The 15,151-nt window shown below is 42.8% G+C and overlaps 1 protein-coding gene and 1 long non-coding RNA gene across 2 annotated transcripts in view; one reads left to right on the forward strand and one right to left on the reverse strand.

Annotated features, from left to right (window-relative positions):
• The first annotated feature begins 2,623 nt into the window (after nt 1-2,623).
• niban1a (niban apoptosis regulator 1a) overlaps nt 2,624-15,151 on the forward strand; it is a 35,894-nt gene continuing 23,366 nt past the window's right edge. Inside the window, exon 1 of the mRNA XM_061034960.1 lies at nt 2,624-2,795. Coding sequence (XP_060890943.1) covers nt 2,741-2,795 — 55 coding nt within the window. The 5' untranslated portion in view covers nt 2,624-2,740. The remainder of the gene's footprint in view (nt 2,796-15,151) is intronic.
• The window catches only part of LOC132972089 (uncharacterized), a 473,300-nt gene continuing 462,201 nt past the window's right edge, over nt 4,053-15,151 (reverse strand). Inside the window, exon 3 of the long non-coding RNA XR_009672855.1 lies at nt 4,053-4,417. This is a non-coding gene — a long non-coding RNA (uncharacterized LOC132972089). The remainder of the gene's footprint in view (nt 4,418-15,151) is intronic.

Here is a 15,151-nt window from a genome sequence, read left to right on the forward strand (position 1 = left end):
CCTGATATTCCAGATTTTATCAAGGGAGTCGGTTTGTTTTACTGTAACCAGGACGACCTTTTATTAATCTTGAATATTCAGTTTATCGCCTATTTCCTAGCAATCTTCAATTATCCAGTAATTGGTATCACTTTTTTTTTGTTTTTGTTAACCCGAGAGATATGTTTAGAGTCCTTCCAGGGACTTTTAGTTTGAGTTAATAAAAACTTTATTAATAATAATAATAATAACTTTATTTCTATATCACCTTTTAAAAACACAGGTTTACAAAGTGCTTTGACAAACAGCAAAAACAAGAACAAACTAAACCAAACACAGAAGAACAGAAACAACAGCAAGAACATAACAAATGTAAAATACTAAAAATAATTAAATACAATTCAACAGAAAAGAACCCAAAGTGCACGATACCCAACAGACATATAGAACCCGACCATCACAAGAACCATCACAAGAACCATCACAAGAACCATCACAAGAACCATCATAAGAACCATCATAAGAACCATCACAAGAACCATCATAAGAACCATCACAAGAACCATCACAAGAACCATCACAAGAACCATCACAAGAACCATCATAAGAACCATCATAAGAACCATCACAAGAACCATCATAAGAACCATCACAAGAACCATCATAAGAACCATCACAAGAACCATCACAAGAACCATCATAAGAACCATCACAAGAACCATCATAAGAACCATCACAAGAACCATCATAAGAACCATCATAAGAACCATCACAAGAACCATCACAAGAACCATCATAAGTACCATCACAAGAACCATCACAAGAACCATCACAAGAACCATCATAAGTACCATCACAAGAACCATCACAAGAACCATCATAAGAACCATTATAAGAACTATCATAAGTACCATCACAAGAACCATCACAAGAACCATCATAAGAACCATCATAAGAACCATCACAAGAACCATCACAAGTACCATCACAAGAACCATCATAAGAACCATCACAAGAACCATCATAAGTACCATCACAAGAACCATCATAAGAACCATCACAAGAACCATCACAAGAACCATCATAAGAACCATCATAAGAACCATCACAAGAACCATCATAAGAACCATCACAAGAACCATCACAAGAACCATCATAAGAACCATCACAAGAACCATCATAAGAACCATCATAAGAACCATCACAAGAACCATCACAAGAACCATCACAAGAACCATCATAAGAACCATCACAAGAACCATCACAAGAACCATCACAAGAACCATCACAAGAACCATCATAAGAACCATCACAAGAACCATCATAAGAACCATCATAAGAACCATCACAAGAACCATCATAAGAACCATCATAAGAACCATCACAAGAACCATCACAAGAACCATTATAAGAACCATCACAAGAACCATCACAAGAACCATCACAAGAACCATCACAAGAACCATCACAAGAACCATCATAAGAACCATCACAAGAACCATCACAAGAACCATCACAAGAACCCAGGCAACACAAGAACCCAACAACACGAGCTGAGACCAAGAGGAACCAAAGATTTAAAAAGATGTAAGAAACTAAAAGAGCTAAAAGCAAATCAAAAGAGAACAGCAATAAGAAGGTAAGAGCAGGAAAAGAAACAAGTGAAGAAATTATAAAAAAAAACAATAATATTAATAAAAATAAAAAGTAAATATACATATAAAACAAAAATAGACAAAGTAAGTAAGATAAAAAATGAAGTGGAGTTAAGATAAGAGCATAAATAAAAGGACAGTAAGAAGTAAAATAAGATAAAAATAGTAGTTAGTTACTAAGTAGTTAGTCAAAAAGTTTTTAAGAATGTCATTAGACGGCTGGTTATAAGAGAGGAATGAATCCATTAAAAACAAACTCCCCACCCCCAAAAATAAATTAGGCTGTCACCTGCTCGGGGCCACAGGCCAGTAGGGGGCTGACAACCTTTGAACCGCAGCGGGGGCTAAACATGAATGTGCAAAGTTTGCAATGACAGGAAACCTCCTTAATAACTGTTCAAATCCACCAGATGCCCCGCTGAGTGGTTTTCACTTTATTCAATGAGTCTGTATCCAGAGCATTAAATTTACCACAGAGCAGATCAAGCAGGACAGGAAGTCAGACACCGAAACAACATTAAAACATCCTGTTTATTTTTCGGCGCCCCCTAATTTGAAGCTACTGTGGTTGTTGTAAATATAAAATTACTCGAATGTGAACAAGTTATTTATTTACTATTCTTCTGGTTTTTAAATGTCTGCACATGTATATTTTGAAACATTTTTTTTTTTTGATTAAATTTTGCGTAACTTCATGGTGATGACCTCTGATTGGACGGGCCCCCTGAGGCCCCCTTACATCAGGACCCAACAGACTCTAGAGACGCCCCTGTTACAAGACTTTCTGCACCTTTCAGAAGGTCCATTAATCCAATCCAAACATTAGAGGATGTTTGTTGCATATTTATATAATTTCGGATTTATTGGACTCAAATAAAAGTTTAAAATGGATTTAATGAGGAAACCCTTTTGACTGAGGTTGAGGAAGAAAGATGAGCAGTTTTTTTTTTCTGTGTGAGCGTCACTGAGTAACACACAGAGGAGGAGGAAGAGGAGGAGGAGGTGAAGGAGGGCGTGTCCTCCTCCCTCCTCCTCCTGTGCTGCTTCAGATCGATGAGACCTGTGGACTAAAGCCTACCTGTGGATCCTCTTCGGGCAGCAGCACCATGGGGATCTCCGCGTCCAGTCTGCTGGATGAGACCAAATCTAACTACATCAAAGGTAAATCCATTAAATATGTTCGCGACGCGGCGAGGACGCACCGCGCTCTCACCGCGTCCTCACCGCGCTCTAACCGCGTTTCCTTCCACACACACACCGGGTCGTTTCTGTCGATTTCACCGGAAACTTCCGCCTCTGTGTCTCGTTTTTTGCTCTGGGGCTCTAAGTCTGATTGTCAGCGATGATTGGATTTTTTTTTATTCATCATCACGATGCGCGCTTTTCTTTTTCTCTGCGCTCTGTGGATCTCACTTTTATGTTCTAAGTAATCTGAGTGTTTTCTGTGTCTCGCACCTCCACGCTGAGAGTTTCTCTGTAAATTAACAGCTGGTTATTTCACCTGAGCTCGTTCAGAGATCTAAATCTGTCATGTGGAACCTGTCACTCCGGTTCTCACTCGTCTTTCCACACACACATAATCCCTCAAAGATTCACATTTTTCCTTCTCCCCAGGCGGGCTCGTCTGTCTGATTGTAAACTCAGGACGAGGTTTTTGATGCAGTTGTCGGGTTTTTTTCCCCCCTGAGTCTGATCAGGTCTCTCGAGTCTTTCCAGTCCTGCGGGGAGAGAAAGGTGAGCCGGGAGAGAGTGGAGGGACATGTTTGTGTCTTTTGTCCTCCGCTGCAGGGTGTGTCCACGGGTGGATCTGTGACACGACAAAAGATGTTTTTTTTTGCTGAGGTGGATGACAAGTCTTTAAAGTAGAGCAGACAGGTGCAGAGCCAACAGGTGGGCATGAAAGGACAGTGGCCTGCGTGTGCCAACATTAAGAGAGTTCAAAACCACACCTCTTAAACATTTCAACACTAAGTTGATTTTACTGAAGATGTTTATCTTACTTGTGATAAGTTAGCAGGTGTGGGGGAATTCCAGTAAGTTCGTTTTGAATTCATAGTCCATGTTTTGGTCACATCAGTGCTCAAAGAAATCAATCTTTCCTTAGATAATGTCCGCACAAAGTTTGAAACCATTTCTCTTTTTCCATAATTCTCCATTTCTACTCTTCTGTCTGCTGATTCATCTTCAGAAAAACAAGTCAGGGCACCAGTTCCCATAAGAAAAGTCTCGTCTTTAAAGACTGAGCTGACTTTTTAGACATTTTTAAAATCGTTAAAGAGGTAAACTTAGTTCAATATTCAAATTTATTGCAAAGATTATCATAGAGATATTTCTACTTTTCATGAATGGACATTGTAGAGAGCTGTCTCCCCCCCCCCCCCCCTCCTCTCTACAGTCGATGCTCCTCTCTACAGCACGTTTCTGCTCGTGGAGCTTATTAGAAACATGCAGAGGCTTTTTAGGTCGGGTACAATCACTTCTATCTGAACCACTTCTCTTGCCCGCTTCCATCGCTGCAACACCTGTTGACCTGATAACTGCTCTCATATCTGACAAACAGAGGGGCGTCCAAAACGGCCGTGTGGGGGGGTTCGCCTTAAAACCGCCTACCTTCTCTGGTCCAAACAAATCCAGATCATTCAGGAGCAGAATCTAAAGTTAGAAGGAGGACATACTGGCTGCTGCATTGTTGTCAGAGAAGCCAGCACTTCAACATAGCATGTTTCCTTAATGATCAGATAGTAAGATACCTTTATCATTTCACTCTCTACACATCTTACTGACTGGATCTTTACATGTTTTAAGTATTTCATACGTGTTAAAGGAAAGAAAGAAACCAAACCTAAGGAAACTGATGAGTAGAGCGTTCCAGCAGCCATGAGGTGTGTGCAGGATGAAGGCTGCAGCTGCTGCTTCTTGGGTCAGATGAACAACAGACCGGGGGGGTCAGTGGAAATCCACACCGTTGTAAACAAACAAAATAAAAGGTGAAAAGTCAGAGAGAGAGCTGAGGAAAAAGAGCAGAGAGGACAAAAAAAACAAAAGAACACAAAGAGAGAGAGAGAGAGAGAGAAAAAAACCCACAAAGGTGATTGAAAACGCAGAATAATCTGGAGGTCTTTTATTTTTCTTCTTCTTCTTTTGGTTTCGATCAAAGTCAACTGAGGTGAACGTGAATGCAGAAACGTGTCTGGAAGGTTGACGCTGGACTCCGCTGTTGCCATGGTAACGGGCATGAGGAGTGTCTCGTGTTGTAAACGGGGAAAAAAGAAAACTTGTTGTGTTGCGGCACATTGGTCCTGTGGCGTGGAGAAACGATCGGTGTATCTGCTTGTTTTATGTCACAGGACACACCTCTGCTCGGTCCTCGACACGGCTGCAGATTATTCCTCTACTTACTCTAGACTTTACTTTAGACCCATATATGTCCTCATCATCAAAAAAAAAGCACAAGAAATATAGATTCAAGATTTGTATTTGTCACATGCTCATACAGATGTGCAGTGAAATGTAAAGACTGTTCCGCAAGGCCATGCAATAAACACTCAAATTACTAATACACATATATACAGTAAAATAGAAATATAATATATATAGAATATATAGAATATAATATAAATGCAGGACATCAAAGAAGGGCTAGAATCAGTGCAGGTTGTCAGTACACTCATACCACAAACACTGACTGCCGTTTCAAGCCGCGATATTTACGCCCCTGTGACATTTCCGGCCTCAATCTGAATGTCCAGGACGCCAATATTACTCTATCGCTGACTCTTACATGATTGTACAAAGACGTGATGACAGCTTAGCTAATGTGTGACGCTGTTGCCGAAACGTAGTCTGAAAAGGGCTCCCAGTGAAAGCGGCTGTAGACCAGTAACTTCAGTATCCTGCTGATTGTTTTCTTCAATGGAGTTTGGTGCCGGTGGAAGAGAGCGCTTCTGACTGTTGTTTCTGGCTGCATAAAAGCATCCTTCCCTTGCTGAGAGGTCTATCTCTGCAGGGATAACTTTCTGTAATGTTGTCAGACACTTAGAACAACAATCTGAGCCTAGTCAGGGGCAAAAACAACAACTTAAAGAGGACGGACTTTGACTACATCTCATGCCATTACAGCCTGTTTCCCAGCTGCAGGCTGTAGAAATGTAACTGATGGAATCGCACAACTTTTTGTATCTTTTCATGTTTTGTCGAGATATACTGGAATTCCCCTTGAAAAGACTGTCTTGGCTGTTTTTAATCTTGTTTTATTCTCTGTGTAAAAGCCTCTCTGGCTCTCAGTCGTGTCTGTGTTTTCATGTTTTTCTCGTCAGTTTTTCCTGGCTGATGGTTAGCGTAGCGGAGGGCTAACTCATCGCAGTGACACTGTGCATGCTGGAAACATTTTTCTCCCTCAGTCTGCTGCTCTAAATAGTGTGTGTGTGTGTGTGTGTGTGTGTGTGTGTGTGTGTGTGTGTGTGTGTGTGTGGAGGTTTCAGGGTGGGGTGGGTGTGTTTGGGAGAGTTTGTTGAATTTTCTTTGGCAGGGTTCAGGGTTGGGTAGGTGCCTGGCTGGTTGGTTGAAGCGATCCTGCTCGATGATTCATGAGCTGTCAGCGGTGCAGTTTAGGTGGAGGCAGATGCCCCATGTCACATTTTTCTTTTATATTTCTGACTCATTATCATCATCATCAACCCTCCAGGAAGCTGTTCAGCTGGTGCCTACACATCTCTTCCCGATATCAGTGTACAAAAAAGGCAAAATATTGTGTGAATCAGGGCTTTTATATTTTTCCTAAAAATGAAGAAACTCTTACAATGTTTGTCAGACTTAAAGGAGCAATATGTAACTATGACCCCTAGTGTTTAAAATGGGTACTGCAGTCTAAATTCTAAACATCATAGAGAGCTGTCTCCCCCCCCTCCTCTCTAGAGTCGATGCTCACACAGGTCGCCATGTGGTGGACTCTGAAGCTTCAGTGTTTATCCAGCTCTGCATGGGTCTGTAAACCTTTCTGTGTTCTAACCTCTCTCCATTTTTCAAAAGCATCTCCAATATTGATCCTAGTTTGAGCACGTTTCTGCTCGTGGAGCTTATTAGAAACATGCAGAGGCTTTTTAGGTCGGGTACAATCACTTCTATCTGAACCACTTCTCTTGCCCGCTTCCATCACTGCAACACCTGTTGACCTGATAACTGCTCTCATATCTGGTAAACCGAGGGGCGTCCAAAACGGCCGTGTGAGGGGGGGGGGGGGGGTCTTAAAACCGCCTACCTTCTCTGGTCCAAAAAAACACCGAGCAGTTTATAGACGGCAGCATGTGTCTGTGTTTTATGGGTCTTTGTGGTGTATTTTCCAAACTAAAACTTAACAGCAACAACAAAGTCAGCAGGACCAAGAGAGCAAGAACTCTACATGACGAATGCTACAGATGTTACTCACAGTGATGATGTTTGATATTTGTCCGTTTGAGCAGCTTTAGAACCTGGCAGAGTGATGCCTCATGTTTGTAGTCCACGTTTTGAACAAGGAGAGGAAACATCTGCTGTTTTCTCCGTGGAGTTTCTGCATTATTCATCATTGAACAGCGCCCCTTCAAACCACAGCTCATCTCATCATGACAGCTCAGTGACTCATGCACTTCGATGGGTACCAGTAAGTCTTAAATTGTTGCTTGTTTCTGATTGGTCAGGGAGGGATAAGCTCCTGTGTGAGCTGGTGCTGCGATCAGTGTTCAAACATTATTCATGTAATTGTTACAACCTGATGCTTTTAGTCAGGATAGACTAGGACTGTGATGTTAAAAATGATTCATAAGCGAACTATTTTGGCCTCATTTTAAGACCTCGTGTGTTGGATTGACTTTTGGGGCTCAAGTTCCTTCACACAGGCTGTGATGGTCGGTTGGTTCCTGCTCAGGGTGACCATCTCCACAGATAGGTGACCTGATCACACAAGCTGGATGGCAAAGGTTTCCTCCAGGTGCTGAAACTTAAAGATAAATACATCTTTAACATAGGACAGGCGCTTAGGAGAGGAGGGACTCCATCATAGCTGTTAACTAGAAACAGCCTGAGACTTATATTTTAGTTACCATGTTAACAAAACAGGTGTTGATACTGTACCAAAGTTAAACATTCTGGCATCGTGACATCGTTGTCTTGCACTCGTCTCTAAAGCGGCTACGTCTTAAAAACCACACTGAGTCACTGAGTTGTGGTTTTGAGCTGCAGCATGTGTTTTCAGTCGGGAGGAAGTGAAACCTGCGTGTTTGCAAGACTACCAAGCAACCGAAAAAAAAAAAAAACGTCTTTTCCCTCCAACCGCTTTCAAAGCACAATATTTAGCTCAGTGCAGCATTACATCATCTGTTAAGAAATGTTTGAATGTTTCCTTTTTCCCCACAAAGCTGTAAGTCCTCGCTCGTGATCGCAGCACTTGTAGAGAATCTGGCGGTCTTTAGTTTCTTGCCCTTCTTCATGCTGTGTCACTCTGCCTCCAGCTGCCATTACACAACCGCTCAGATATTCAGAGGAGCTGCGGGACTGTGAAACTTTCCCTCACTCTTAAAATCTGACTCCACAAAGAGAGGAAGCTGCTGCCGCACAGACTCTGGACACTGGAAACCCACCTGTTGTTTACTGACCGACTGAACACAATGCACACACGGCTAAATGTCCTGCCATTCAATCGCCATTCAGACAACTTGGCACGCCGTAACTGGCATTGATGAGCTGCAAAAAACGCTGCCACTAAATTTACATAAAAAATAAAAGGGAAGGAAGCTCTGAAACATCTGCTGCCATCTGAAACATCTGTGTCCACATGGCATTTAAAAAAAATATTAACTGTTGAGGGGCGCAGTGGTTAGTGCGCCACCATGTATGGCGGCTATGGTCCTCCAAGCAGGCGCCCCAGGTTCAAATCCCACCTCAGGCTCCCTTCCCGCATGTCGTTCCCCACTCTCTCTCTCTCCCTGTTTTCCAACTCTATCCACTGTCCTATCTCTCCATTAGAGGCACAAAAAAGCCCAAATGCCCAAAAAATAAATGTGTAAATTGTTTGACAGCCCTGATTTGAGTTTTTATGGGCGTGGTCCAGAACCATGATGGGTTGCCACTTGCTTTTCCCCGCCCTCAGTTCTTGTCCTTTGAAAACGTTGATCTCAGTGCTGATGAAGGTTTTTCCGTCCCACATTTCAAAGGTCACGGTAGCATTCTCTGTATTTTGAGTACAAACACGAGGAGCTTCTGCAGAAGTGCTGCCCTGGGCGGTCATCACACTTTCTTACTTCGTGCAGGTATGACGGTATGCGAGAGTCAAACAGGCTCTGCGGGTCATAAAAAGGTCGGTGACACACGGATAAGTTATTGTTTCAGAAAAAGCTCCTGAGTGACGAGAGAGAGAGAGAGAGAGAGAGAGAGAGAGAGAGAGAGAGTGTAATCACATCAGGGCAGTAAGACCTGTGCGTCTGTGAGCGATGATTGTTGGTGTAACCTTTCCAAGTGCAATTACTGTTCCAGTCTCCCTGCGCTGTTTGTGTGCTCTCGTTCTATAAAAGTCACAGAGACGAGCATCCATTAGATCCTCGACCCGTGTTTATCTCTGTCTCTGATTTAATGAGCAAATCTCCAGGAAGCAGGCTCCATGTTTATGGTGCTGCGGGTGGACTGAGTGCTCTTTAATGATTCTGTGATGTTTCATTCATTCATGCTCCACGTAGTCCGTGCACGCCGCGGCCCGTCAGCGCCGCACACTACGCCTCCACTCCAGTCAAGTATTGTGTTTCCACAGCAAGCGCGGTCCGTCTGCGGAGCGTGCCAGCAGCGCCACAACGCTCTGCTCCGTTTCAAATACGCTGCGAGTCTGGCAGCGTATTTAGTCTCTTTAGTTCACATTGAGATTCTGTTCAACTACACGTAGAATTGATAGAAAGACACATATTCTTATTATAGCGTCTTATAGAGGACCCTGCTGGTCCGTCTTACCTCAGGAGACCCCCCCCCCCCCCCCCATGTCTGACAGGGATAGTCTCCTGCTGTGAGGTGCATGTGTGAACAACCAGGTCAGGAGGACTAATTGATTAATTGATGTGGTGGATTAAATTTCACATGACTGGAGGGACTTTATGTGTGTGTGTGTGTGTGTGTTCTTAACAAAAGGAAATTAGAGACAGAACACACACTCATATTTTTCCAAAGACACACACACACACACACACACACACACACACACACAGGCCCCTCCTCCTCCTCACACACACACAAACACACACTCATTGTGTCTCTGTCAGACATTTTTCTGCCGTGCAGTAACTTGTTCTGTGTCTCGAGAGTTTCCTGGCTGACGACACACAACAGAGGCTCCTCTTTGAACCTCACACTTTAAACGGACCCGATGAATCCTCCACAGTTCATCCGTGTTTGAACTCTCTGGAGCATGTAAACTTTACATATGTTTCAAGAGGTGTAAAGTTTGTAAGACCTTTTTGATACCACATGTTTTAAAACAAAGCGATCTCTGCTATTTTCACGGTTGATAGTGTCCGGAAAAAAAACACTGACACTACATCTGTTTTATGAGTCAACTGTGAAGGAGAGGAGTGAATCTGTTCCTCTTCAGAATGTTGTCAACGTTTGCCTGCAAATTTTTACAATAGAAAACGAGAAATGTCCCAACGTTGGGGGTCTTGGACTTCTGTTGTTCGTTGCTGTGGTGTTGATTCTGGTGTCGAGTTTGTTATAGTTCTGACCAGGTGGTAAATGGACTTGAGCTCGTATACTTCTTTTCTCGTCTTCTGACTACTCGAAGCTCTTTTACACCGCAGGTCACACCTACACATTCACACACTGATGGTAGAGGCTGCTGAGTAAAGAGTCCATCAGTATTAACTCATCCATTCATACACATTCACGCGCCGCAGACGATGCAGTGGGAACAACTTGGGGTTAAGTGTCTTGCCCAAGGACACATCGGACATGTGGCTGCAGGAGCTGGGGATCGGACCCCAACCATCCAGTTGAGAGGCAACCGACTCTACCACTGAGCCACAGCCACTTAACAAAGAAGTAAGCAAAACAAAAAGGAAATAATGTCAGAGAAGGAGGATGGTGGTGTGTGTGTGTGTGTGTGTGTGTGTGTGTGTGTGTGTGTGTGTGTGTGTGTGTGTGTGTGTGTGTGTGTGTGTGTGTGTGTGTGTGGGGTCTCTCTGGTGTTTTTTAGGAGTGAGAAACATAAGGGGCGCTCGGTCGAGTCTGAGTCATGAACTGTATCGTGCCGAAGCACATCTCTTCCAACTGCGCCAGGGCCAAAGCACGTATCGGAGTTTTAGTGCGCCCTAAGAGTCACCGTGTTTCAGAAGGTGTTCAAAAAGGTTTAAAAACATCAACATCAGGCTGTAAACATGTTAATCTCTGCTGTAAAAACAGGCTTTTTAGAATGGGTGTGTATGTGACTTCCTGTGTTCCTGCAGCCAGCCTCTAGTGGACACTCGAGGAACTGCAGGATTTTCCTCATTGGCTTCATTTTTCTAGACCGGGGGTTGCTGCTTGGAATGAACCCACCTTGTGCAACCTCCTGAACTCTTCTTGTTCCGGGTATGAACAATGTTTCCATGTGAAGTCGACATTTCATTGGATTCACGCCAACTGGCACATAAAAAAGGGATTTTTTTAAACCCACGCACAGACTTCTACTTTCATATTTTTGTGCCTACTTCCCAGACCTGCTGTGAGACTGTGTTCATCTTCAGACGGTGTCATGTTTCATGTTCGGCTCTTTCTTTGTCACCTTTTTCTTTTTGTTTACGTGTGCATTTTTGACTCTCCCTGTGCTCGAATCTGACCATGTGTATTCTTCCAAAATCCAGACCAAAACATCTCGTTACCACGAGTCCACAAACACACCACAACACATGTCAGGATATAAAAAGCAGAATAAAAGACCTGGACTGCTTTTTATGAGTGGGTAGGGGATCGTCGGACATTTTGACACTTCAGGCCTTTCTTTCCAATTGTAATATCTTAAATAAATAATAAGATGTTGTTGGACTCGTCAGAACAATTTGGCTTAAATGAAGTGTAGTGAGATATTTTTGACTATAAATCAGACTCTAAGGTTTGAGTTATTGAAAGAAGCACTTCACAGTCTTTGGTCCCAGATCTCACTGAGATGTTGTCGTGTTGTTTATGATCGTGCAGATTGTGCAACAAGAGGTGATAACGATAAAGCGTGCAGATCGAGTCCTGTGATTATTTCAGTGAGCAGACGACGGCCCCCACACAGAAGCTGCTCTCGCTGACTTTGCTGATGTTTCCTGTGTGAAACAAAACTTCTGCTCTCTTTGGCCTGAGGGGATCACGCTCCGTTTAACAAAAACTCTGTAATCAAACACTGCAGAAACCTTTCATACCTCTGCTAAGGTGGTTCTGTTTTCTTTAAGTGTTTGATCACAAATGTAGGCAAAAACTGCACGATACATTTGAGTGAAAACATTTTGAAAAATGAGCAAAAGAAGAAGTTCTGTTGAGGTCAGACTACACGACCTTGTTGTCTCTTAAGGCCCTGACACACCAAGGAGCTCGTTGGAGTGAGCGATCGTCGCTCTAGTTCACGCCCGGAAAGATGACTTGAAACAAAAACAAACTGTTGTTGCCAGAGGATGACAAACTTCTCCTCTGTCTCATCATAGTTCCATCATCGTTCTCTTTAACTGTCCTGGTTTAAAGGTGTCCTGGAGATGACATCCTCCAGGTTTATGAGGTTCATTCACTGATTTATCTCTTGCTGTGAGGCTGCCTGAATGTCGAAGGCGGACGAGCAGGTTGCTCCAGAGAAACGGGGGCTTTTACTGTCGAGCTGCAGCTCAGAGGCTCAGTCATACTTCACATACCAAACCCTCACATACCAACATACAGCACGTTCTGTTTGTCCTCATCCAGCTCCTTAAACTCAGATATGTAGAACGAGAGTGAAAAGTCACAGTGGCAGGAAAGGAGATAAAGTTTGTGTTAAACAAATGCAATGTACAGATTGAATCAGGTGATTAACTCTTCTGCGTATTTTGACAGAAGCTGCACGATCACTGCAGGATCATTCTGTAGGTTTTAAGTTGAGAAACATCTAAAAACACACATCAGCTATCTGCGCCTTCAGTCTGCATGGAGCTGCACTCTCACGCTGACGGAGCTGTAATCTCAAAGTCCTAGTTATAGAGCTTTTATTTTGAAGTCACACAGAGGTGGAATTGTTTTCCTATTCACTGGAAAGTTTGAGCTTCACATCTACTATAAATACTGTGGCGCAGTTACCGCCAACTCTCAGCAGCTGCTACTTTTTGCACTCTGAGCGTGGCCGTTAGCGCCGATGTTTGGGTATGACGACTTTTGTAATGAGGCTGATTTGCTTAAAAAGCCAGTTTTCCCCTAAATGACTGCATAGTGGTTCATTCAAGTATGTGCAAATATAACCGATGCACAGACACACTGTTGACTCTGCAGCGCAGTTAGGGGAGGATTTAACCCTTGGTGGGTGTTCTGTGCGTTACACTGTTTCTGTTTGATTCATTTGCACAGATTTAGCAGGAAACTTTGGTGTGAAGGACTTTAAAGCATGTCAATAAGCTTTATTCTCAAGTTTAACAAACAAACAGTTTTCTTTCTTTTCGTGTTTTTATCAGGATCATTCTCAAACTCAAACTGGCAGCATAATCACATTTTATTCCCTGATAGATATCAATATGAGTTTCCTCTGGAGGGTGTGTGGGCTCAGCTTTAGAGATGAGGAGCTCAGACATTCAGGAGGAGCTCGGAGTAGAGCCGCTACTCCTTCACATCTAAAGGAGCCAGTTGAGGTGGTTCAGGAATCTGATTAGGATCCTCCTGGACGCCTCCCTTTGGAGGTTTTCCGGACACGCCCAACTGGGGGGAGACCCCGGGGTAGACCCTGAGTTAGCTCGAGGGATTATATTTCCCGTCTGGCCTGGAAACACCTCAGAATCCCCCAGAAGGAGCTGTAAAACGTTGCTGGGGAGAGGGAAGTCTGGGTCTGATTTACCGCGCTTGCTGCTACAGCGAGCTGACCTCGGGTAAGATTAATAAATATTTGGATGATCATGCGTCCGTGAAGCACTGAGGTGGAATAAACTGTCTAACAATACAGAACATTTAGAGACCTTCAGAAATTAGACTTAACCAAGAAAACTTCCCCAAATGACTTCACTATGTGTATTTTTTTTTATATCCTTTATTAATCCCTGAGGGAATGACATATGATGTCATCAGCACATGTAGAGTCTCTGTGGTTATATATGTTTACAGTCTGTAACCACATTATTAGTCTGTTAGCTGTGTGGAGGTTTGACATGTCGAGGCGAGGTCCGTCTGCTGCGGTTCATTATCTCTACATAAACCAATTAACGCTGCTTTTATGACTCTGTTTTCTCTCTCTGATTGTCGTTTTATAACCTCCTTAGAATCCCTTCAAAACACTTTGCACAATGTTCAGATTTGATTTGTGTTTTAATGGTTCCAGGGGACGACAAATGAGAAGCAGGCAGAGGGCTCATTAACAGAGTAATGCTGACTTATGAGAAAAGTCCCTGAAAAACAACAGAGCTGCATTCGAGTTACTGCTGATTGTTTTTAGATAAATATAGTCGTGATTAAGAGTCCTGGTCCGTCCATTTGTCACTTCTTAACCCGACCGATATGAATGACTGATACCAATATTGGGGTGGAAAAAAAATACAGACATATCGGCCGATATCTTTCTTGGATCTATGCTCCATCCGCAGAGATTTACACATTTATTGTGTTGATTCCTCAAATGCAGTTATCAAACACTTGTGGAAAAGATATAAAATGAAAACAAGATGGTCACTCAACTGGAAAGTAACTGAGCATGTACGTGCATCACTTCTCGACACTCTGCAGAGTGATGATGCTTGTTGTAATCCATATAGTGCCCTCTGTTGGTGACAGAGAACTGCTAGCGTACTACAATTAAACTCAAATTAAATGCTATTTGACTGATGGATATATCCAGTAATATCGGTGTTTACTGCAATAAAATTAGCCAAAACCGATAGTCACTGGATATGTGAATATTGGTGGGTATGATCGGCTGGCTGTTTAATCGGTCGGGCTTTACTTCTTAGCTATGAAGTCCATTTTGGGGTCTCATAAGCTAAAGTTGACAAGTTGGTGTCATTGCTTCCTGTAGAAGTTGTTCTGCTTTTTGACTCAGTGTGGAGTCTTGTGTTATTGCAGACCTTTTCTGAAGGAACCAAAGAAATGGACTCCAACAAGGAGCTTGTTTTCTCAAAAAGTTCCTCTTCAAATCAATGCAGAATCCATCCAACATAAATACGATTCTGGGGCTTCAGCCATAAATATAGGCTCTGCTCTATCTTAAAGTGAAACTAAATTTCCACTTTTCCCTTCTCTTCTGGATAATTCACACATTATGATTGTTTTTTTTTATTTGCAATGATTAAGAAGCTAAAATGAACAAATCTTCTTTATAAAACCTTCTG

Source organism: Labrus mixtus, chromosome 3 (genome assembly GCF_963584025.1).
Source record: "Labrus mixtus chromosome 3, fLabMix1.1, whole genome shotgun sequence".
Classification (NCBI taxonomy): domain Eukaryota; kingdom Metazoa; phylum Chordata; class Actinopteri; order Labriformes; family Labridae; genus Labrus; species Labrus mixtus.